The 25,641-nt window shown below is 39.2% G+C and overlaps 1 protein-coding gene across 3 annotated transcripts in view; it reads right to left on the bottom strand.

Annotated features, from left to right (window-relative positions):
* The window catches only part of ANXA4 (annexin A4), a 54,298-nt gene that overhangs the window by 28,152 nt on the left and 505 nt on the right, over positions 1–25,641 (bottom strand). Inside the window, exons 2-3 of one of the 3 annotated variants that reach the window (XM_011365580.2) lie at positions 16,010–16,123; positions 5,731–5,782 (exon numbers count right to left, since the gene is read on the bottom strand). The exons of 1 other annotated variant lie outside the window; for it this stretch is intronic. In XM_011365580.2, the coding sequence (XP_011363882.1) occupies positions 5,731–5,733 (3 nt within the window). In that variant the 5' untranslated portion in view covers positions 5,734–5,782; positions 16,010–16,123. The remainder of the gene's footprint in view (positions 1–5,730; positions 5,783–16,009; positions 16,124–25,641) is intronic. One more of the 3 variants, XM_011365579.2, reaches the window with a different exon arrangement.

Genomic DNA, 25,641 nt, shown 5'->3' on the forward strand with positions numbered 1-25,641 from the left:
ATTCCAAGTTCAGTGGGAAGCCATTGACAGGATTTAAACAAGGGAATGGAGGAAATGATCTGATTTACATGTTAAAAAGACCACTCAGGCTGCTGTAGGGAGATGCAGACACTACTTGAGAATCTGGGCCAAGATCCAGGGATACGATATAAAACAAAGATGAAATAGTAAAGATGGAAAGACAGACTCAGCACATGTTTTGGAGCAAAGGCGACAGAACTTGCTGATGGACTGATGTGGGAGTTGAGGAAAGAAAAGAATCAAGTGAAACTCTAAATTGTTTCCTCTGAGCAGCTGAGCAGAGAGTGGTATCATTTACCTAGCTGGGGAAAACTGGAGGAAGACAACCAGATTTGGGGTGGCAGTCGAGAGTAGGATTTAGAAATTCTATTTTTAAAACATTACATTTGCAATATCCATTAAATTTCCCAGTACAGTTGCCAAAAAGACAGTTGGTTATACAATATAAGTAGAGGTCAAGTCTAGAGTAATATATTTAGGACACATCAGCATTTGGATGGTATTGGATGAGATGACGTAGGGAGAAAGTAAAGACAAAGAAGAGGGTCCTAAGACAGCCTGGGCCTCTCCGGCAGCATAGGTCCAGCAGAGAAAGGAGAACTCAGAAAGGATGTCCAAGAAGGATTGGTCCTTGAGGCAAAAGGAAAACCAGGACAGTACGTTGTCCAGAGGCTGAGGAAGAAGGGAGTGGTCAGTACCTGCTGAGGTAGGTTTAAGAGGAGGACAAAGAAAGGACAGTCAGATTTGGCAACATGAAGGTTCCTGGTGACCCTGACAAGAACTTTTCCACTGGACTGGAGGAGAGCGAAGCCTGACCAAATGGGCAGAGGGGAGAATGGGAAACCTCATATGAGGAGGAGACAGCAACTGCAGACAACAGAGATGATGACTAGGGTCACTGGAAATGATCACCATGCCCTAAAGACAGACTCTGTTGTCTCCAAGTATTAAAAAGGTAGTAAAACTGACCCCCTACAAATAAAGATTAAAAATTAAAAATATCAACAAGCAAAACATGGGTTAGTGACCAACAGGAACCATCTAGTTGGATTATGACTTAGAGATAACTGTACTAATTAAGATCCATGTGCCCTGAATGTTACAAATGTATTTACTGATTCATTAACGTTACTTGTGTAAATCAGCACAGAGAAATATACATGTAACTCAATATAAAAAATAAATAGATGGAGAAATTTAAGAAAATTACAGTAAAGCTAGGAGGGTGGGAAGAAAACCAAAATCCAGACCTTAAAAGCCTATGTAATTATGAGAGGCAAGCCACAGAAGCCAAAGCAAGAGGAATTTTAATCAATAATGAGACTTACTGTATCTATGAGAAGAGATCGATCTCCCCCAAATTGCCCTGTGTTTCTTTGTACTGAGTTTAGAGAGAGGCAATGGGCATTAGCAGAGCTCTTCTGGGCTTCCTGATTTAGCGGCAGAGGGTAGAATCGAACTACTTTGGTTTTTAATACACAGTATCTTCTCTGTTCACAGACACTAAGCATTATTATAACCCTTTAGCAACCTGTGTTTTAATATTCTGAACTGTTTTCTTATTTTAAAAAGTACCCCAATTAGTCGTAGCCAGCACTTTCTCCTTTCCCTTAATTTGTCAGGCACTGCCATTACCGTGTGCATTTTGACTGGCTAAGGCTGCACATGGGGAAGGATCTAAGTGATATTCGCCCAGATGTCAATGGCATTCAGGTCTATCTGGACACCCTCCTCTGTTCACAGTTGGTGCTGTGTGCTTTTAAGATGCTATGAGCTCAAAAGCTGAGGGTAAGAAGAGACAACCAAGGCTACCTGGGGCTGAGGTCACGTCAGCAGGTCTGTTTCTCCTGACCTTTTGGATAATGCCCCTTTTAGCAGCTACAAGTGGTAGGATGTTATGGTGATGAGAGGGAATAGAACAGGGACATCACTATGAATTATTACAAAGGGAGAAGGATTTTAACTTACATAAGATGTAATGGAAATGTACCCTATAGCCTTGTGCCCTTGATTCCAGTAAAATATAATATTCACACGGTCAGCTCTGTCTCTTCTACATCACCTGGTGGGCAATGAACACTATAAAGAGAATCCCAGTATTTGCGGGGAAATTTCACCTGTGGGTCTTCAGGAAGGAGACATAGTGGGCTATAGTGAGAGGTAAGAAGCTTAGTAGGAAGGAGCACAGAAATTGGAGTGAGATAGACTCGACTTTGAATCTTGGCTTCAACTCTTTTTCTAGCTGTATGGTCTAGGGGAAATTTAATTTTTCTCACCTGTATATTAAGAATAATGGTATCAACCCACAGAACCGTTGTAATAATGACTTAGCACAGAACAAATAGTAAATTCTAAAACAAAAACTCAAACTCCGTGGCTACCATCATCATCATCATTAAATATGACTTCAACAACATCTCTGCAATAAGCATAATTGTGAGATTCTTACATTTATTTCTGTAAGCCTATGGGGTAATGCCAAAGCAAAATCCAGACTAGAGCATTTGTATAAGATGGCAAAAACCATGTAGAATAGTTCTAAAGCTCTCCGATGATTTAATTTGCTCCAGGGATGTAATATGGGACAATTAAAGGTATGGAGATTTTTTATACCTAAAGGCAGCTCGTTAGCAAGTCAGACTTGAGCTCTACGAGCTAGTCCACCTTGGCCTGGACCCACTCTGGCCCACATTAAGCTCATCCAAAGGTCTCAGACACCAGAGAGCGTGGGCCTCATTTACAGAAAGACCAGGCTTCACTCTTACACGTGGTGAGCATCCAGGACTTAGTCATCACCCTCATGCACCTGACAGAGGAAAGTAAAAATCTATGAGATTAACTTCCATGGGCACTGTTATGGGTTGAATTGTATACCGCCCCCTACCTCCGCCTCAGGGGGGTGGGGGTGGAAAGATATGTTGAAGTCCTAAGCCCTAGTTCCTCAGAATATGATCTTATTTGGAAATATGGTCATTGTAGATGTAATTAATTAAGTTAAAATGAGGTCATACCACAGTACGTTGAGTCCTTAATCCAATATGACTGGTGCCTTATAAGAAAATATTATGTGAGGACAGAGAAACACAGGGAGGATACAACATGACAATGAAGGTAGAGATGGGAGTTAGGCAGCTGCAAGCCAAGGAACACCTAAGATTGCCAGCAAACCACTAGAAGCCAGAAAGAGGCAGCAGTGTCCTACAGGTTTCAGAGGGACTGTGGCTGTGCCAGCCAATCTTTGTTACGTGTTTCTAGCCTCCTGAACTGTGAGACAAATTTCTATTATTTTAAGTCACCCAATTAGTGGTACATCACTTTGGCAGCCCTAAGAAATTAATACGGGCATTTCATTTCTTTTCTTCTAATATTACTGGTAGTAATAAGCAAGTTGGAGATTTTCTGTCAAAATTCCAACATGGACTAAGTCAGCCCTTGGCCCCACCATGAGACAGCTTTCTTAGTCACATGTTTCACACAGTTCTTTTGGAACTCAAATATTGAAAAAAAATTGGGTGCTATTCAAACACTGCATTCAACTTTAAAGCAAACTGCATTGTTGAGGGACATTACTATAGGATTAAAATTAATATCTAACAAGATGAATCGATAGAGGGATGTGCAATTGTAGTTCAGCTTATCAGTTGGCATTCTTAGTGACTCTTTTTTCCAGGAAAAAAATAAGCTCGGGAAATTTGTTCCTGTTAGCGCTAAAGTATCCGTATTGATTAAATTCCAGGGTATAATGTACCATTATCCATTCTGGGCAGGCAGGGGAGTCCACCCCAGGAAGGCTTCTGGTGGCAGCAGACAAAGGAAACAGAGAGGATGTGGGAAAAAATGACAAAAATGAACAGCTAGAAATAGGTGTTATATCACAATCGATGAAATATTATTCAGTTATTATGAAAGTAATGAAAATGATAAAAGTCAAAAAGATAGGAATACGATGTAATGGAACACTAATCAGCAAAAAAAAAAAAGAATAGAGGAACAAACTGCTGATACTTACAGCAACATGGATAGTCTGTAAAAAATATAATGCTCAGTGATAGAAGTCAGACACAAAAGAGTACTTGCTCTACGATTCCATTTATAGGGTGTTCTAGAACAGGCAAAACAATCACTATGGAAACAGCAATCAGAACAGTGGCTGCATTTCTGGGGTGGAGTAAGGAGCATTTCTGGAAGGCGCGGGAAGGAACTTTCTGGAGTGATGAAATGTTCTATCTTGATAGAGTAGTAGGTACATGTATTTGTCAAAACTTCTCTACCAATAACCTTAAGTGTCGTGCATTTCACTGGATGTAAATTAAACCTCTATAAAAAAATTTTTAAATACTTGAAAACAATAGCTTTTAAAACATGTTTTCTCTTTAGAATGAATCATGTAGACATTGTAGAGATTCACAATTTTTTTTCAAATTTAAGAAGAAAATTAAAACATCGACACTTCTACCATCTAGAGCAAATAATTTTAACAAGCTACGAAGTGTAATATAAACATGTTAGCAAAGCAAAGAATAGAGTAAATACATACTTAACTGCCATTTATGCTCTTATTACTTCTGTTTAAAAACTATTATATATGTAAGGTCTAAAATAAAATGATGGAAAGTAATTTGGAATTACAAAATTGTGACTATTTTGTGTTTTTTCCTTTCCTTTAAAAATGTCCTTTATCTGTCCAATTAGTAACAGCCATGATAGGAAAGATAAGAACAACTGAGGCAATATTCCTTGAGTGGAAAGCACATTAAATGGTCACTTGTTTACAATCATCACATGTAGGAAGGCTATGAGCTTGTTGAGGACAGGAAGAGTGTCCCATTAATTCTGAGTCCCCAGAGCCAAGTACCACATCTGGCACAAAGAAGGGGCACTGTAAACATCTCTGAATAAATGTTCTTCTTGTCCAGGGACAATCAATTAACAAGAAATGGATTTTAAATTAAAGCGTAAGAGATTTTAGGCAGATGTGAGTACGCCTTTGACTGGTAGGGATGATGAAGAAAATTCTAGAATGTCTAACGTAACAAAAAAAAATCTAAGAGTACATTATATTTGTTCAGGATAGTTTACACATCTATCTTCCTAATGGAAGGCTTCTAGAACTGGCAGGATCTCTAGTTGCTCTCCAGGTATAAGATTCTACTTCTATTATTTCCTCCCAGAAGAGCAGGGATCAGAATCATCTGCCTATTCGGACACCTTATTTGGGTGGGAGAAGGAGAGCAGATGGCCAGCCTCAGGTAGAGCCATGTTTGCAGCTAAGAGGCTCAACTTCCACCTCAGCACTAAACTTTATGGGACTCTCAAAGGGATCTGATTTCTTGCCTTCTCAAGGATCAGATAACAGAGCTCTGAGGAGTCAGGTCACCAGGGAAAGCAGAAGGCAGATGACGAGTTCCTGTGGCTAGATACGCACTTCTTGATGAGTCTGCAACAATGAACATGTAGTGCTTCTGGAGAGAGAAAACTGCAACTTGTTTCTGTATCTGAGGATGTTAGAAGCATTCAAAGGATTCTCTTTGAATTAATTTTTAGGGTCAAATTACTCACCACCCTGAAAGAAATTTAAATGGTGCTTAAAAAAAAGAAACTGCCTTATCATTTCCTCCTCCCTCCCCTCTGCTGAGTAAACAGTCCCTGAGTGGTATATCCTGTACCTGTCTGTGGTGGCACCAGGTAGGGAGAGGCACTCGCACTTACCATGACTGTGACACTGCGTCAAGATCAGAGTTCAGTCACACAAGCAGAAGTTCTGTGATAAAAGCAGAGAGGAAATGACTGTGATCAGGGAAGTGTCATTAAAATCATTAATCTGGAACACTTACAGTTTGTATGAAGTTAAACCATAGGGAAATAACACCTAATTTAATCAAAAGGTCAATTTATTGATTAGCCAAAGGTACAAGGGCCAGGCTAATAATTAAAGAGCAACTGTTTGAACAGGCAAGCTTACTACACCAGCAAAATACTTTCAAAAATACATCCAATCACCAAATGTTCATAAAGCACCTCCACAACTGAGGCACGGTTCTAGATGATAGAGATAATATGGTGACTAAGACAAAGGATGTGCCTTCGAGGAGCTTACGGTCTGCCCAGAGAGATAGACAACAAAAAAAAACAAAAAAGTAAATAAGATAATTTCAAATACCAGTAAGATGGAAATACAACAAGATCATGGTATAGAACAAGGATCGGCACACTACAGCCCATGGGCCAAATGCCGTTCCTGTACAGTCTGCAAGGCGATAATGGTTTTTATATTTTCAATGATTGACAAAAAAAAAATCAGAGCAATATTTCATGATATGTAAAAATTATATGAAATTCAAACTTCAGTGTTCATAAATATTGACTTATTGGAGCAGTCACACTCACTTGTTTGCATGTCGTCTATGGTGGCTTTCATGTTGTAACAGCAGAACTGAACAGTCGTGACAGAGACTGTGTGGTTCAGAAAACTGAAAATGTTTAATATCTGGCCCTTCACAGAAAACGTTTGCTGAACCCTGGGTGGGAGGATGATGTGATCAGGTTACTGGAAAGGAGCCGGCCTGGATGGGGCAATCAGGAAAGTCATCTCCAAGAAGATGACATCTGAGCTAAGACCTGAATGAGAAGGGTCTAGTCATTCAAAGTTCTGGAGGGGAACTGTTTCAGGCAGAGGGTGTAGTTAGTGCAAAGGCCCTTAGGCAGGAATAAACTTACCGTGTTTGAGGGATGGACTAAAGCATCAAGAACAAGGGCCAGAGTGGCATGAGCTGGGGATGGAGTAGGGCCAGGACCGTCTGTGGGGGCAGGAATGGGCGTCTCTTTCTCATTTGCCCAGAACGTGCTAGGGTAAGCCATTAGCAGCGCTTTTTGAGACTTTCATGGGCCTCAGCCACTCTGTTGTCTGGAGGCCCTGTTTCACATCTTATAAATTATCAAAATGTTCCCATATCCATCACTAATATGTGAGTTGGACTGAATTGCTGCTGATTGGTTGACAACCTGGCAGACACAGCTTTTAGGAACAAGGGTCCTCCCTTTGCTTCCATCTAGTTTTGGACTAAATGACAATGAGTGAGGAGGCAGGGAAGGGCGACACCTCCCACAAAAGCCAGCCTCGAGCACAAACACTTCCAGTGCTTTTGACCACTACAAGAAGTGGAAAGGCTGCTTGAGCAAAGCCTTCTGGAAATACTGAGAGTTATTATTCGATGGGCTCGAAATATTTTGCTAATGGAAAATATGTATCATACTTGAAAACAGGGTGCTTTTAGTCAGACAATTTATTTTGAAACTTGGAGAGCACACAGCATAAACCCATTTATATAGAGACAGCTGTAGTATATTTATTATTTACTAGTACCGAATAAGTTTCTAAATAGATTAGAGAAATGAATGCAGAAAATGGTACTCTGTGATTCTTTCATTAGATATGAGATAATCCATGTAAAATTAATCCACTCAAATGCTTACTAGCACAATGTCTGGCACCCAGTAAGGTCTCAGTAACTTTTGGCAAGGATTGGGGAGGAGCAGAATTGTTGGAGGCCTCTTCTTAACTGCACAAAATGATCAGCCCCCAAAGGCTGAAAGGCCCTTCTCCTTGAAGCTCCCTGCAGGTCTTCTCACACTTCCCACCACTCTGCAGAGCCAAAGATTCTCTATGGGAATTCTCAGAAGGCCAGCCTACAACTCCATAAACTGAACAACTGTGAACAGTTGCCCAGTGGCTCAGACTTTGTTTAGAGTTTGAACAGCTCCTTTACTGCTCATGGGTGGGGCAAAATAATTAGCAACTGTGGCTCAGCTTTGACACCTGTAAAATGCAAATACATCAGGATTGGGTGTGGTTCAACTGACCCTAAAAGTATCAGGACTCTTCAAGATGAAAAGATGAAGGCTGAAGGGACCACATGTTTGCAGATGTCAAAAAAGCCCTAAGGGTTAAGCTGTATGTGGGTGGGAAACTGCAACTTCTTTATAAGAGCAGCACTCGACAAGAAGGGCTCATGGGAGGACTCCTGAAGATTTTAAGACACAGCTTTAGAGCAACTGAAAGAAAGCTGGAAACTAAACCTAAGAGATCTATCCCAAGAGCAGTTGCGTAAGGGAGTAAGTTGTAAATAAGTTCAACCTATTTCAAGTAAGATTACAAAAATCTGCAGAAATAATTTATGATGAATTCATAAAGAAAAATTAGGTATGTTGAGAACACATCCAGTTTTCCCGTTGAATGTCTAGAAGGGTAATTATTATACCATCCCACAAATTTCCCTATTGTATCACTGCCAGAAATTGACAAGCCAGGTGCTGACTCAAGTATAAAGTTTCTTACATCCTTATGGCAGGCTGCAGGTACGTGGAACAAGGGCCTCTCAGTTGAAGTACTATTTCAGTAGGCTATAGGCATGGAGGAAGCTGTGTGGCACATTCTTCCCACACCCCCAGAATTTGGAAAGCAGGCAAATTAGATTGTTCCCTGAGCATTAGACTAGGGAGATCAGCAAATAACCATCAAAACAAAAATACACAAACTCATTTCAAAGAGAAGGAATGGCTCCTGAGCCAAAGCCAACTTGCTGAAAAGTATTAGCCCATTTAAAGAAAAACTAGGTCCCCTGGCAAAGCAAGCTCCACAAAAAATCTTTGGAGAGGCTTACTCCGAAGTATTAGGATATCAAAGCTATCCTAAGGAAAGAGTGGCTTGGCTCCAGGACCTGATGGTCCAGGGTCAGATATTTCCCTACTGTGAAGATAAATTTTATCCATCTAAAACCCTCTGTTCTGTTTCCATGGTTGCCAAGCAACCTCTGGATTCGAATTTAGCTTCCCATGTAGACCTGTCTACAAAGTGCTAGAGCATGAGAATTTTTGTCTAAGTAACAATATTATTTCTTAATGTAATTAAATTAGCAGTGCGTATGTGTTCATGTGTGAGTGCACATGTGTGTATGTGTGTACGGTAAGCCTATATATAGAATCTGTCCCTAAGAGTTGAACCTTTTCTTGATGTACTGATGAATACAATTTCTCTAGTCCTGCTGGATGTGGCACTGTGATGAATTCACCCTGGTGCCAGAAGTTGTCCTTGAGATTCCCAACTTAACTTAGTGGCCTCCATTTAGATTCATAACATTGACCCACATGCCAGGACAGGCAACCTGAACCTTCACTATGAAGGAGACTGCTGCCCTTGTGGCACATTCTTACTGAATCCCTTTCTTCCCCAGAAGATCACATGTGAGTGAGTCATTCACCATTTTTCTTTGGTACATGGTTTCATTTTACATCCCACAGGATGACAAATTTAAACTTCTAGTCTGCGGATTTTTGGAGGGTGTGACTGGGCCCCACCCAAACACGAAGGCTTTCAAAACTGTCTATGAAATAGGAAAATGAAAGCAACCCTTTTTCCTTGGAACTTAGATTCTTCTAAGGGTAAAGGAAGTTTTGTTGCAGTGATGGGGTTTGAGTCCAGAGAAATAAACATTTTCAAACATTTAACTGCAGGCGAAGTGTGCTAAATGAATGCAGACAAATTTGGAAACCTGCCTTCTAAATAATCTTAGGAAATAATCTATTCCAACCAAGTCCTGGCAAGTAACTTATTGACAGAACTTTGTCCAAATTCTAGCCACTTATTCACAGCATTGTGAGGGAGAATAGTAATAATAATTTTGATCCACAAAATAGTTTAAAATACATATTTTACATATAATTGAAAATATCCCCACTCCTTCTCTAGCATTCCCAAATCAGGCTAGTTCCTTAAAGTTTTTACTCTCCTTTGTCTAAAAGGCAGGGGAAAGGAGGAAAGGAACATCCATTAAATAGTCTTCTACATTACCTTAATCTACTCAATAACCTTTGGAGCAATTAAGATTAGAAAGATTAAAAGCGTGTTGAGGTAGCCTTGATTGTTGAGAGATGGTAAAGTCTTGTACTCTTTGTTCAATGCTTGCCTTGCTTTATGTCTTTCTACTTTACTTAATACCTCAGTTTCCCCAGGCACAAGCTGTGGGTAGGGCACAACTCAAAGCATATTCTAATAAACTACAATAAACTACGCTAACCTTGTTTCTCTACATGCTGTATTCAGTTTGCCTAGCATAGTGCTTCAAATTTTCCCAAGTGATTTTCTTTTGTTATCTGATTGACTTCTGGTACAATCTGTGGACTGGAGGTCTCTGAAATTCTTGTTGGCTGGGTTGTTGTTGGTGGTAGTGTTTTTGAACTATTCTGTCTTTCAACTGCAAACTAATTGGATTCCCCTCCTCTAAGGCCAGTGACCACAGAAACAAAAAAGCTGACATGCTGTTAACTCTGATTATTGCTCACAATCATGAGATTAACATGATAGTTTCACCAATATTTCACGTCCATTCATTCAACAAACACTATCTGAATGCCTGCTACTGGTCTAGGCACTAAAAGAAACACTTTAATTTCCACCTTTCTACCCTATGTAATATACCCTATATACCCTTGTCTGTTCAAGAGTAGCCTATCTTTAAAAACAAAAATCCTAGAGGCTGTTGGTGACTCCGTTGAACTTCCTTCCCATTGCAAGGACCCTCTACAACCTTTATGGATGGTCATCTCCCAGCCTTTACTTAGCCTCCCTCTGGTCATGGGTCTCACTCCTCCATGGGACAGGCCTGGCCACTGCTAAATGGCTCAGTATCAGGAAAGCTGGTCTTGTATTTTGTTCTGTGCTCTGAAGCTTGTGTTAAAGGAGCTTAGAAATAATGACCCTATTTGATTGTTTTTCCTAGTGCTAGCCATGTTAAGATAATAACAATATTATCCAGTGTGCACCAGTAGGGACGGAGAGAAGGAATGCCAGAAATAGCTCCTGTAGCTTTTACTATGAACCAAAAACACTATGGGTTTTCATTGAAAGCTATGTTGTTGGCACAATTACGACATGTTTTCTCAAGTCCTAGATGGCAGCTACTTATGCTGTTAGCGGCACTGCCCCTCTAGACTTAAAACACAACTATTCTCTTGATTTTCTAGAGTTGATTTTCCCCTATTTTAGATCAAAATGTTATGCTAACCATAGGCGAGAGAGCAATTCCAAAGCTGAGCTAGAACTATACAAAGAAAGGGGAAGTAGAAATAGGAGGGGTGGGGAAACGCCTGCCCTCTGAGAGCTCATTTCTTTCGGTGCTGGACGGTCAGGGTAGAGAAGACTTTAGGGAGTGCCCAGTCCACTCCTTCATTTTATAGGCAGGAAACAGCCCTGTCTGCAGGTAAGTGGTGGATCTGCCTTCTGGGTAACATGCATGATAATAACTTGTTTTGTTTGCTTCTCTGTCTGAGGTCTGGCAGGTGCTGGCAGTGTGGGCAGCACAGGTTCCCACCAGCATGAGAGAATCTAGCCATCCTTCTGATGGGAAATGGCAGCAGGAAGGTCCAAATCTGGAGTTGGGATAGCCAACTTCACAGCCTGACTGCTAATTTCTCATGATGGTCATTCAGACAGGGAGGACAGCCTCCTTCAAAGACCACATCATCCTTCCTTCATAACAAAGTGGCTGGAGCTCACGGTCCAAACACTTTTGGTTTAGAAACCTCTTATACACACTTCCTAGCTGTATGATTTGGGGTAAGTTCTTATCTCTCTGTACTTCAATTTTCTCATTGGTAACATGGAATTAACAATAATAGTTACTTTATAGAGTCGCTGCAAAGATTAATCAAGTTATTATATCATGTGAAGTATTTAGAAAAGTGTACACGTTATGTACTCAAGAAATGTTAGCTATCTTTTTATTATTCTTTTCTCCAAGTATCCACCACATCTTCATATTCTAGCATTACCTGTTTAGTGAGCTGTTTAAGGTGTGGGTCACCAACTCTACCCATATTAAAAACATCTGTAGTGTGCAAAGTTCAGGCTTTCATACCTACCAACATGTCAAACCAGATTTCCCTTACAGTTCTCTTGGCCATGAAGTCAATGAGGTTCTCTGTGTGTCCATCCTCTGACAAAATCATCATCCTCACAGTTGTCTGAATTCTAAGCACTTTCCCCGGTGCTCACCAGATTCCCACTCTGGGCCCCAACTTTCTCAGCCATGCCTTGCACACAGTGCACCACAAGGATCCTTGCTGAGTTTAACTGAACTAGCTGCTGCTGTGGCCACAGGGCTGATATTAATTGCCTTGGCTCCTTGGACCTCCTCGAAGCCTAGTCTCCAAGAAGGGCCCACTCCCCTTGCTTCTGAGCCCATGGTAGTCTCTAAAGAAACATTAGCATAATTTTGATTACTCTAGTCACACTGGAGTTTCAATTTTGTAAGATGAAAAGAGTTCTGTGGAAGAAAGGTGGTGATAGTTGCAAAATCATGTAAATGTACTTAAATACAATTACATAGCCCTTAAGAACTATACACAGACTATAGGCTACCATATCCTGAGACCCAAATTCCAAGATTAACCAGTACTCTTGATATCTTCTCTTGTCTTAGCAATCAGAAGTCTTAGGGATGTAACAAGAGGAGCACCTTGTTATATCTAGCATCTGGTCTTTCTCATAATCTTTCCCAGAGAAACTAAAATCTACTCCATCTTTCTCTACAAAATCCTTACGATGCAGAAAAGAAACAGACAGATTGGCCCAAATAAGAAACTAAAGTACAGTGGTCTCCCCTTATCCACAGTTTTGCTTTCCATGGCTTCAGGTACCCAGGGTCATCCACAGTCCAAAAATATTAAATGGAAAGTTCCAGAAATAAAGAATTCAAAAGTTTTAAATTGCCTGCAGTTCTGGGTAGCATGATGAAATCTCGTACTGTCCTACTGTCCCATCGGCATGTGAATCATCCCTTTGTCCAGTGTATCCAGGCTGTATATGCTACTTGCCTGTTAGTAGCTATCTCAGTTATCAGAGGGGGTGGGGAGAGAGAGAGAGAGAGACCACGTTCACATACCTTTTATCACAGTATGTTATATTGCTATAATTGTTCTATTTTATTATTAGTCATTGTTGTGCATCTCTCTCTGTACTTAATTTACAAATTAAACTTTATCACATGTATGTATGTATAGGAAAAAAACATAGTATATATCAGGTTCGGTACTATCCACAGTTTCAAGCATCCACTGGGAGTCTTGGAACTTACCCTCCACAGATCTGTGGGGACTATTGTATAGGAGGGAAGGGATTTGCAGTGTCAGTGAGAAAGCCAGACTCACAGCCAGGCTTCCTGTTGTCCTGCTAGATCTTATTTGCCTGTAGGCAGGAAAACAGGTATTATGTGCCCGGTCTTTTCCATACCAACATCACCTTTCTGTTTGCCCACGAGGGAAGAAAACTCTTCCCAGATGAACAAGAAAAGCAGCAGAGTTTTCCTTCACAGATTTGCACTGGGTCAGCCTCGGAGATCTGGAAGTGAGCAGAGAATCAACACTGCTCTCAAGTGTTCCATTTTATTCTGACTCCTCCCATGCCCTGAAAATACTCTGGTTTTGTGGACAACTCCCCCTCCCCCTGGATCAGCTACTCCTTCAGTGGGCCAGAGCAGGGTTCTATTTACAAATCTTTCCAGAATTCAAGCTGACTCTGGCAGAATAATACAAAAACAGAACTGTTAAAAATCTTCCACAGGGGATTTCTGATTTACATAGGGAACTTGCTATTTCTGATGCAGCCTCTCCCAATTTTTTTATTAAAAATCTCATGAAGGCATGGGGAGGACAATAAGAAAGTCATGATCAAACTGAAAAGACTAGAACTAATGAAATGTCAAAGCTGAGAGGAAGTGAAACTAAGTAAAGGCAGATGGGAGAGAGATGGATGTAGAGGAAAGGGAGAGGGAGAGAGAGCGAAATGGGTTATACCTCTCCATGGGGATTGATCCAGAAAACCCCACCCCAGCCTACCACCTGAGTTGAGGAACTGTGAGGTGGACCTATTACTGACTCTACTTACCCTTAAACCAGCCAACAGGTGTTGGGGTGAACACTGAGATGGCAGAGTGGATACAGGGAGAGAAGACCAATAAGAACCCTGTTCTTATTTGTCCTATTGCCAGGAGCTTTCATATGTCCAACTGCACTTGGGTCACATCTGGCCTCTCCTTTTGAATCACAAACTACAGGCTGCAATATCCTGAGACCAAAATTCCAAGGTCGACCAATACGATAGAACAGATAATAACTAGGAAGTACTATACATATATATAAATAAATTGTATTATTATTATTGTTTAGCTCAGAAGACCAGGCATTGGGGGTAGGAAAAGATGGCACCGTGGAGAAGCAGAGAGGAACAAAGAGAAAACTAGCTTGAAACTGGGAGTTGGACCAGGCACTGTACAAACAATTTTCTCTCCTGCTTAAAGCTGATGCCAACACAAAGAGGTACACAGGGTGGGACTAAGGTGTTCTGTTCACTTTGTCCTTTAATAGACGCAGTCTCTTTACCAGCGCTGTACAGTGCGGTAGCCACAAGCCACATGTGGTTTACTGAGCAATCAAAATGTGGCAGGTGCAATTGAGAACCTGAATGTTTTATTTTGTTTAATTTTAATTAAATTTAAAATTTAAAACTGAAGCAGTATAAAATATTTTTTCATAACACACAACTTTAATGTTTTGGTTGGGCTACATTTTACTTCACTCATTGCATTGTGTAGTGCACATGTCAGGCACGTTGCATTTTTTTGAGTGTTACACCTAATCACATCACCAATTTAGTTGGTGTCAACAGGTTTATTCACTTTGAATGTTTTTCTTTGCATTGATGCAACATTTTTAATGTATTTATTTGAATATGTTTTACAGACACTCAAGTTAAGTGATTACCTATGTAAATTGGGTACTTGTAATTAAATTTCAATGCTTATTATTTTTTAGTTTAAAAAATAAGTATAGACACATTTAAAAAATTTAAAACCAATGCATGTCACTGATGTGGAATAAGAGAGACTGAATTGGCATAAGAGTTAGTAAGTTAACTTAGATGCAGTTTAAAAGTGTTATGCTTTTAGTTTAAAAGTCAAATTCTAAAAAAGATGAACCAGTTTTTTCAATGGGGATGCAAATATTAAAGGAAAATCATTTTTTGGTACTCAATTCAGATATCAGAAAATTTTTAAGTATGTCTGAAATAATTTGAGCATGTTAGCCTACATGAAAACTAAATTTTATGAAACCTAAACACATAACAAGTATTTCTGATAAAAATTTAGTATTTGAATTCAGATGTTCTGTCAAACTACACACCAAGTTGTTAAGACTTAGTATGAAAAGAAGACTTTAAAATATCTCATTAGTAACTTTTTATATTGATCACATGTTGAAATGATAATTTTGGGTCTATTGGATAAAATAATTTCTATTATTAAAGTTAATTTCACCTGTCTTTACTTTTTAAATGTGACTATTAGATAATTCAAACTTACATTTGTAGCTCACTTTATATTTCTATTGCATAGCACTGCTCCAGACATCTCACCTTGTTTAATAATTATTACAGCTATTATTGAGCACTTACTTTATTGCATCAGTTACTGTTTTGAACACTTTACATAAATAATCAGGTTATCATTTTTAGTTTCACAAAAAACATGTTTATCTTCTTAGTGCCTTCATTTACCATTTGTTAAAAAAAGAAAAAAGAAAAACACGCTATAACAAAATATTAGAGAATAAGAGAAAAAAGACAAAGCCATAGAATATTTAAAGGAAAAGCCTATCCCTGAAAATAAGTCATTTAATTATTCAGAAGAAACAGTCAGGAAACTATTGGGCATCTTCATTATTTGGTAGAATAACATAACATTCTAAATAGGAGAAAAATGACCAGCATAATAATATCAATAAATCCTTTGAGACTAAAGATTTTGGTTTAAATATTCTATACTCAGCACATCAAGGTCAAGATTAATTTTCTATGATCATCCTTTTCCTCTCTCTATTTAATTAAATGGCAAAAGATTTTAGGTTTTAAAACACATGTGTATTTAAGAGAACTTACCAAATCATATCCAAATATCATTCTTTTCATTACTGTTTGGTTTCAACTAAATTTTTTTTCCCCATAAAAATAGAATGCTCCAACATGAATCCTTCTAAAAGAAATGGAGACTACCTGCAGAAATCATGGAAAATTTTATATTAACACCTCAAGAAATCACAGAAATGATAAAACCAGAAAATGCTAGTTAGTTTTTAAAAATAATCTTTGTTTATTTTTAATATTAAGGATAATAAATATACATGGCAGAAAAGCTATTGTCTAGTTTAATTTCTATTTTAGCAGCCTCAGGATTTTACGATGGTAACAATTAAGTGTGGACCCTGGACAGTTAGTGCTAAGTTTACTCCTCATCTTAACTTCTCCTTCCCTCTAGTTGTTATTATTTAAGTTGCCTGGATGATCTGATAAACTTCTTTCTCAAACTGAGCAGTGGAACACGGGTAGAGACAGAATTTCCACTGTAATGCTGGAAATTATGGATCTGTCTACTGCCTACAAACGGAAAAGATGAACTTTCACAGAATTTTAGAGACTTTAGCTACCATCTATTTTCCCCTTTCATTTTATTATGTAAATTATTAAATCAACGTTAAGCACTGAAAAGGACATTTTAAAACAATGTAAACTTACCATTTATTTCATTTTGTTTGTTCCAATCTTTTAACACAGTTGAGATCACAGTATGTAGATAATTTTGTGTTCTACTTTCTCCTCTTAATTTTCCATATTCCATGCAATCACCATATTTATCATTTTAGTAATTTTATACTCTTCCATCATAATGATATAATTTATTTAATATCCTTACTATCTGTTCAGATTTTTTTATACTATGACAACAGTCTTTGTAGTAATTACTTTTGTAGATATTTTATTCTTCTTTTGACCTATTCCTTGTGATATCTGATGATTATGAATATTTCCAGGTGTCCTCCAAATTTATAAGGATATCCAAAACCCAGACAGCCATAAGCATGCTTGCTTGCTTTATTTATTCATGATTTAATATTTAGGTATAATATTGAACACTATTATTGGTTTAACTTGCTTTTTCAAATTAACAGTAATAGTGAATCTTTCTCTTTTTTTCCTACTTGTAACTTTTTTTGTGAATGATCTGTTTGCATTTTTTGCTCATTTTTAAGATCTTGGTGCTTTACTAATATTTATAGAAATTATGCATATATTATAAAATTTAATTTTATACCTAAAATTTATTAAGTATTTTTCTAATTTAATGTTCTCTTTTTAGTACAGTAAATATTTGGAAGAAAAATTTTAAATCATACTTACCCAATTTTTCCTTTGTACTCTTCCCTCTTATTACTCTAACAGTTAGAAAAAATCTTTTTTGGTGAAATGTTGATCATTGTTGAGCGGGGTGATGAACAGGCATACGGGGGTTCATTTTGTTATTCTCTACTTGGGAGTATGTTGGAAAATGTCCATAATAAAAACTTTTTAAAAAAAATCTCTTTCCCATTGCTACAATAGTGAACTTAATTTCTACTACTTTTTCTCCCACCCCTTTCATGTTCCAGTTGAGGAAACTCTTGCCCCAGGAGGTTAAAGTAACTCTTTTGCTACCTGACTCATCTTGTTTCCCACCTAGTAAACTTAGCCACTACCTCTTCTTTTTCAGGCAGTGCAAAAACACCCCAGGCAGGGCTATTTAGAAGTGCTAGAATTCAATTAAAGAAGGTTTTGCTAGAAGATCCCAATAGCTGGGGCTTCACTGGTACAGAATTACTCGCACCTGCCCCACCAATAAGACACAGTAAGACCAAAGGTGTGCTGATAAATTTAACGCTGCCTCTCCGAGAAAAGAAAACCCTGATTCATAGCCATTTCTTTGGTGTAAATATTTCCAACATGACTGCTTTCAAGTTACCACAGTAATGTCACTGAACCTGGAGTTAGGAATAGACAGGCAGGAGTACACTACTTTATAGTATTTCCCCTACACAGACATAACAGACATAAGTAACCTCAAGAACATATATATAATAGCAAATGGGAGTCAAATAATTAGGAAGTAATGAGTTAAATGTAATATTTATAAATATTTACATCTTAATTTATTTACTCCTAAATTCATATAATTTAATTTTAAATAATAGCTATATTTAACAATCAGCTGACAAAAACCCTGAAAATGTAACAATCGGCTCTATTGGGCTGATACAAGAATGCAAAGGATGCTCCAGTATACCACTGGGAGACAGAACAGTAAAGAAAGCATAATTTAACTAATAAAATCCACATAACAAAATTTACCATTTTAACCATTTTTAAAGTGTACAATTCAGTGGCACTAATTGCATTTAAAATGTCATACGATAGACATGGACTATAGACTAGTAGTTACCAGAGGGTACAGGGTGGGGAAGGAGTGGGGAGATAGACAGGGTAAAGGGGGTCAAATATAGAAAGGGGTAGGGGGAGGGTGAAGTGGGTAAAGGGGATCAAATAGATGGTAGCTGAAGGAAACTGGACTTTGGGTGGTAAATACATAATAGAATATACAGATGTCAAATTATAATGTACACCTGAAAATTATATAATTGTATTAACCAATGTTACCCCAATAAGCTTAACTTAAAAAAAAAGAATCAACCTGCTAACTCAAAAAAAAAAAAAAGTCATGCGACCATCACCACTATCCATTCCCAGAACTTTTCCATCTTCCCAAACAGAAACTCTGAACCCATTAAACACTGACTCCCCATTTCTCTCTTACCCTGTCCCTGATAACCATCATTCTACTTCATGTCTCTATGAATTTGACTATGCTAGATACCACTTATCAGTGGAATCAGATATTTGTCCTTCTGTGTCTGGATTACTTCACTTAGCATCATGTTCTCAAGGTTCATCTATGTTTGAGCATGTATCAGAATTTCATTCTTTAAGGTGAAAGTGGGGTTTTAAGACCAACATTTAGGGCCACCTTTGGTGCCCAGACAACCAAGGTTGGCCTGGAGGGAGGGTGTGTGGCTGTCCCTCCACCTTCTCACTTCCGAGGAATAAGCCTAGCCCAGATTCCCGGGAGTGCAGCAGACCAGGGAATCCAGTCCACTCAAAGCACAGCCCATGGTCGGGAGGCCCCATGTGCCTTAACAGGGAACACAAAGAACCTGGAAAGGACAGAATATGCTGTGTGCAGCATTATATAATCTCATTATGTTCATCTTTTCAGTAAATGCAGGCCAGTATTTCAACCTAAAAGAAGTTCACACAACTCAGTGGTTGAGAAAGTGGTTCCCTGACCAACGCCATCACTGGGAACTTGTTAAAAGCACAGATTCTCCTGCCCAACCCCAGATCCAAAGAATCTACAACTCTTGGGGTGGGGCCCAACAATTTGGTTTTTAAGAACCTTTCAAGTGATTCTGATACATTCTCAAATTGAGAACCACTGCTCTGTAGCGATGATTCTAGATTCCAACTACTGATGCCTAAAAAGGTTCTCAAACCACCTCCATGGGTACTTCACAAGTGTTGATTCCCATTCATGATCTTACATCAACTATGAGGGAATGGAAAAAAAACAAAAACGAAAAAACAAAAACAGAAGGAATTATATTAAGGGGGCGGGGCATAACAGTAACACTTTAAAAAATATCTGCACAAACATGATTTAGGAAATGTATTTGCCAAAGATTATTTAAACAATAGAGTTCTCAAAACTATCTACAGCAATGGTACATCACTCCTGGTAGGCCTGATCTGTTATTTCCCAATGCCTATGAAACTCCAAATTCAATTCTCCTCCCATATGTGGGTGCTGCTGGCTCAGGCAGTAGAGGAGATCATTCAGCCCTGGAGGAGGCAGAACAAAGGGCAGAATTCCAGTCCCTAATCTGCCCTCCAGATTTAATCCCACCTATGAGGGCTAGTTTATTCTGGCATAAAATTGAGATAGTAGTAACTATAGAGCTGGGATTTCTGCAAGCATTAGCAATAACATACAGCCCCCATTACACCCTCCTTCCTCATTAGGAGAACCTTCACGACTTTAGGGACTAGGTTTAGAAAACGAGGAAGTCAGGACTCACCCCAGGAGGAAATAACTGTTCTAAGGCAAATTCCTTCCAGTTGCCACCCTTGGTTTCTGAGTGGTCATGTGATCCACTTCTGGTCAATGAGAAATAAAGACAAACTTGCCAAAAGGCTTAGAGAAAGAATTTCCTCCAAGGTAAAAAGACAAGCATCAGACTGCCAACTTCTCCCTTTCTTCAGGCCTTGGATGTCCTCAGGACACTGTGTCTGGATCTATGACTTCAACAAGATCCTGGTTAATACAGACTGCAAATGCCTAGCATGGTATCTGGAAAAAGTTCTCAACCTTAGTGTACACAAAAATCACCTGGGGAGAGTTTAGAAATATGACAGATTTTGGGATGCTAGACAAGAGCTTGAATAAATGTTGGGTGGGGCCCAGAGGCAAGGACCACTGACACCCTGCCTAGCTTTTGAAGACCAGTCCCCAAATAGCCCAGCAGCCTCTCCTGCCTTTAGATGCCACCCCAAATATTGCTTCCACAGGGATGGGCTACCAGAATCATGACCACACTGTCCAGTTCCACTCTCCAATCTGCCCTTCAATCCTCACCTATCAGCCAGGACCTCCTGAATATTCAGAATGACCCAGGTCAACATCAAGTTCATCTTGGACAAGTAGTGTGGACATAGACTCTTCCCCTATTAAAGAGTCCAGCCCCATAGTCAGCTTAATCTCTCAGCCCTGCCTTTTCTGGCTGACTCCCTACTTTAACCCGTTATATATTATTACAGAGTGGCACAGGATACAGAACCAGACTGCCAAATTCAAATCCTGGCTCTCTCACTTGCTAATATGTGACCTTCAGCAAATTCCTCAACATTTTTGTGCCTCAGTTTCCTCATCTGTACAATGGGGATGATACAAGTAGCATCCACCTAAAATGGGTGGAATTTTAACAAAATAACTTTCCAGGTATTTGGCAGAGTCAGGCTCATAGAAACACTTGGTGAACATTCGCTATTAATACCTGCAGTACAAAGGTTCCAGCACACAGAGAGGCAGAGCCCTCACAGATTAAGGCACAGTCTGGCTAAAGTGGGGGTTCAGCTCTGAGCTAAGGCCAGGTCCCTCAGTGCTCCATGACCTGATATCAGTGCTGGAATTTCCCCTGACAAAGGGCCCTGCCCTAGCAGGTCTATCTAGTCTACAGGCTGTGACTTATTCCATCTACCTCCTCTCTTTGCTTCTGCAGCTAAGGACATGTGAAACCGATCAGATCATTTAAATACAGAGCTCTCACCACCATGCAATTCAAAGTGCCTTATGTTCTTTTGGGAACCAGCTTGAAGTTTAGCCAAATGAGTAAATAATCAAATTGAAATGTATGACAAGAATGAGTGTTTGCTACTTCATCTCATTGGAATAACTGCATGTTAGCTCTTTGTATTCAAATGAAGTATATGATCATATATTAATTTTAAGGTAGGAAAATTTGATAATTATACATTCTTAATCTGTTTCATTTTTCCTCTTCACAATATTAAAATGGGCAGGTGATATCTGTAACTCTATTTTTAAAAAACTGATAATACATGACAAAAATATTCAAACAGTACAAAAAAGTATACAGTAGATACCTTATATATCTATAAGAACATCACCCCCAACCCCATGGCAACGATTGTCGTAATTTTCCTGTGTATCCTCTCATAAGTATTTAATGCAGTAACAAACATAAGAATACAGATGGCCTCCATCATTATGTACAGAAATGGTACCAACCCAAGCAAACCAATATTTTGCTTTTTTTAAAAAAAAATGTATCTTGGATGTCATCCTATATCTATTCCTATCAATCCGCATCACTTTTTAAGAGCTGCATAATATTGCACTTCATAGATATTCCATAATTTCATCAGTCCCTTACTGATAGATATTTAGGTCATTTATAACCGTTTGCTGCTACAAACAAAGCTGCAGTGTACATATCCTTATACACAGGTCTCTACACAGATGTCTACACATATCTTTGGAATAAATTCCTAGAATTCAAATCGCTGGAACAAAGGTAAACAAACAAAGGCATTCTTTTATTTTGACAAACATTGCTCAATTTCAGAGCAATTCTTAACATGAAACTACATAACTGCTAGGTGTCCATGGTTGGGTTTAGATGGCTATCCATAAACTCTTGTAACCATGAAAAATGTTAATGTGTGTTTATTTTTCTTGAGATAGGATTCGTGACTTTAATTAGATTCTCAAAGGGGACTGTGACACTAACAAGAATGAGAACCGCTTTGTCAGCAAGTCCTTATACAGCATCAAAAAATAACAGTACCAAAAGCTGATGCTAAGCAGGACCCACAAAACGCCTTCTTGGTGAGTAGTGAGAGGGAGGATGCTGGGGGCTTATTATACCACTGGGCTTGTATCTGCAAAGGACTTTCTCCAGGGGAGATGGCTCAATTACACATAGGCAGGGACCTTGCTCTCACTCACCACGGGGCCCCTCTCCATTGGCTTCTGATAATAACTTACTGTTACTTCTTAGAAGAGGGGAAGGTGAGTGCCTTAAATCAGAGTTTTGAATCTATAGTGATTGACTGGCCATTCATGGGACTTCCTGCTCTGTTACAAGTCAGGCTGCTTGTGTTGTATTATACTAGGCCTTAAAGGGTTAATGGTGTTGAGGGGGAACATTAAAGGTCTTTTTCAGAGTAATTTACATTTTGGCCTTTAGCTGCAATTTATCTCTACTGCTGATTACGGATAAAACATTCACTATGGTTTTTATGTTTAGCAGTCCGAACCAAGAAGCAATTATGACAATTTACTGACCTCAAATGTCTTGAACCCTTAAAAAGAATTCTCTAGAGGTGGTAGTTCGGGTTCCATGGTAAAAGCTCTCAGTCCAGTCCAAACAGAGCTGAACGCTAACAAGTCACCCCCATAAAACCAACAATAGGCCTTAAAGAGAAATCCTAAATCCCTAGGAAAATTATAGATATAATAAAAAGGAAAAAAGGAAAAAAAATGTTTCTCCTCATGAAAAGAACTCTCAGGATTTACACTCTTAACATCTTTTCTGTGCATCATACAGCAGTGTTAACTACAGTCAGCATACTATACATTACATCCCCAGTACTTATTTATCTTAGGGAAATTAATCTTAATATGGTAATCCAACTCGGTTTCAATTAAGTTTAAAAACAAACAAAAAAATCTTTTGTTGGAGCTCCATATTGGTCTAGAGCTGTTAAGAACTATAAAACTATGGGATGAATGTGATGCCATGAGTATAATAAAGAGCTTGAGAATGGGGACAATTTCAGCATTTACCACATTACCTAGAGTTTATAGCATAACAATAGGCCTAAATTCCCATAAGTCCTATATGTTTTTGTTAATGTTTTATTTATCAAGCATACACATAAAGTTTATGTTTGTCAAAGGTAAAGAAACACCTGAATTACAATGATCTAGGAAGCCTATAAAATATGCATGTTTCTGTGTCCTAACCTATCATTCCAGACATGAATTTTTGGTTGTGGGGCAAAAAATCGGCATGTTGTACAAGCTTCCTGGAGAATGTACCTGAAATTTGGAAACTGTGACTTTAGATGTCATCTAAGTTTAGCCTTTTATCCTTCACAGCTCCATCAAAAGGGATCTGCCTACATACCTCTTGTGAAAGAGCTCTTGCAAACTCCAAGCCCACCCAGCCTACAGGTTTCAAAAGTCACTTCCTTAATTTCAACTAGAAGCTACCATTCAAAAAACCCCTACCCACCTCTGCCCAGTGCCACAAAAAGTGAGTTGATTCCCTCATCCACAAGCCAAGCCCTTCAATCATTTAGGGCTGTTAACATATGTTCCCACACCCACCTCAATCTACCTTCCGTAGTCGAAACAGCTCCAGTTCTTTCAACCCTCTCTCACATGTCAGCTTGACAAGAAGAAAATTAAAGAGGAAGAGAAATGTTTGGTCAAGATTTAGGTAATAAGCCAGGAAGCCACAAATCAATCCTCAAATCACTATGAACCAAGCACTGATGCTGCCACAGTGGAGCAGAGAGACTAAACAGCTTACAGGTGGTCTAACCTTGACCAAGGACCACAACTTGGAGCCTTGGGATCCTCACCTGTAAAACAAGATTAATAACCCTACCTCAGGTTGAAATAAAGATTAGATGTGTAACCTAGGATGGCTGTTATTCAGTCCCTCCAGGAAGAACACTGGAGCACTTATCAAACTGCCTTCATAAGTAGCCCTAATTTCAGTGAAAGCAAACCCTAACGGGCTCGATTTGGGCCAAAACACAGCCCGGAGCCCCTACAAAACATTTTTTTTTTAAGTTTCTTGTTTTATATTGACAAGATATATAAAGTTTGAATTCTATTCTAAAATATATCTGTGATTACATAAAAAGTGTTTTATACTCAAATATTTGGGTGAAACTGACACCCCAAAACGAATCCTCTCCCCCAGCATATTTATTCTGAAGCTTCAGGTACTCCCTGGCATACCACCTACCATCCATAGTACCTGCCACTCACCTCCATCCCCCTTGGAGGAGGGCAAGCTTAGTCTACAAGCAGATGAGCAAGATGGGGAAAACAAACAAGTAGCTAGACATAAGCAAAGAAACAGGCCACAAGACACAAGTCTAGGTATGGTCAGGGAAGCTGGCATGGTCAGAACTGACTGTCCATGTTACACTCGAAATTTCTTCCAGAGAAAAATGACCTCTAACAAACGCAAGAACATCTAGGAGGGAAACGCATAGACAGCCTTGATTCAGTAGTTGTGTTTGTGCATGCTCGTGTATGTGTGTGTGTGTCCCGAAAGCAACAGACACCTGAGCCTAGCTGAATGTAGGGGCTCTGGCCCTGGTTAGATAGGGCTCTGAGAAGTAAGCAGGTCTTGGATGGCTAGGCTATGGTCACCCATTTCTCATTCCTGCCCCCTTCCTCTCCTATTTGCTCTTCTACCCTTCTGTTGTCTGAGAATTCCCTGGCAACTAAAGAGCTAGGGCTTGGCTATCAATAGAGTTACCTGCATTGTAAGGAGGAGGTGGAGGGTTCTAGAATTGATAGGCAATGGGGGATCATTTGCAAGAGGGGGTTTATTCTTCTATTTATTCTTCTATTTATTCTTCTCACTGTGAAGCTGTAGAAAGCAGATGCCCACTATTCATGAAAGGTGTGGGTTACTTTGGACCCGTAGGCTCCAGATAAAAACTCGCATCAACTTAGGGAGCACTTAAAGATGGGCAAATTGTTAAAAAGCAATAATCTCTTTGGTTCCCAAGTCTCCAGCTGGTCAAAGCCATAACAAAAGAATGAGACTGAGCCACTGGCAAGTGACACAGATTCCCATGTGTCAGGTTCCGTGCTGTTGGCATTAGATATTCAAAAAAAGGAGAAAAGGGGTAAGAAATCAGGAGAAGGAGTACGTTTCTTAAAAAGAACAAGGAAAGAATTATGAAGTAAAACTTGGGTGTTGGACTGAGCCGGCTCCAGGGAATATTAACTCAATCCTTTGTTTTTAACGCCCCAACCCAGCACAATGCTTGGCACATGAACTCATTAAAGAACAGCTATGGTCTCTAACTGGAAT

This window comes from Pteropus vampyrus, unplaced genomic scaffold, assembly GCF_000151845.1.
Source record: "Pteropus vampyrus isolate Shadow unplaced genomic scaffold, Pvam_2.0 Scaffold113, whole genome shotgun sequence".
NCBI classification, from domain to species: Eukaryota; Metazoa; Chordata; class Mammalia; order Chiroptera; family Pteropodidae; genus Pteropus; species Pteropus vampyrus.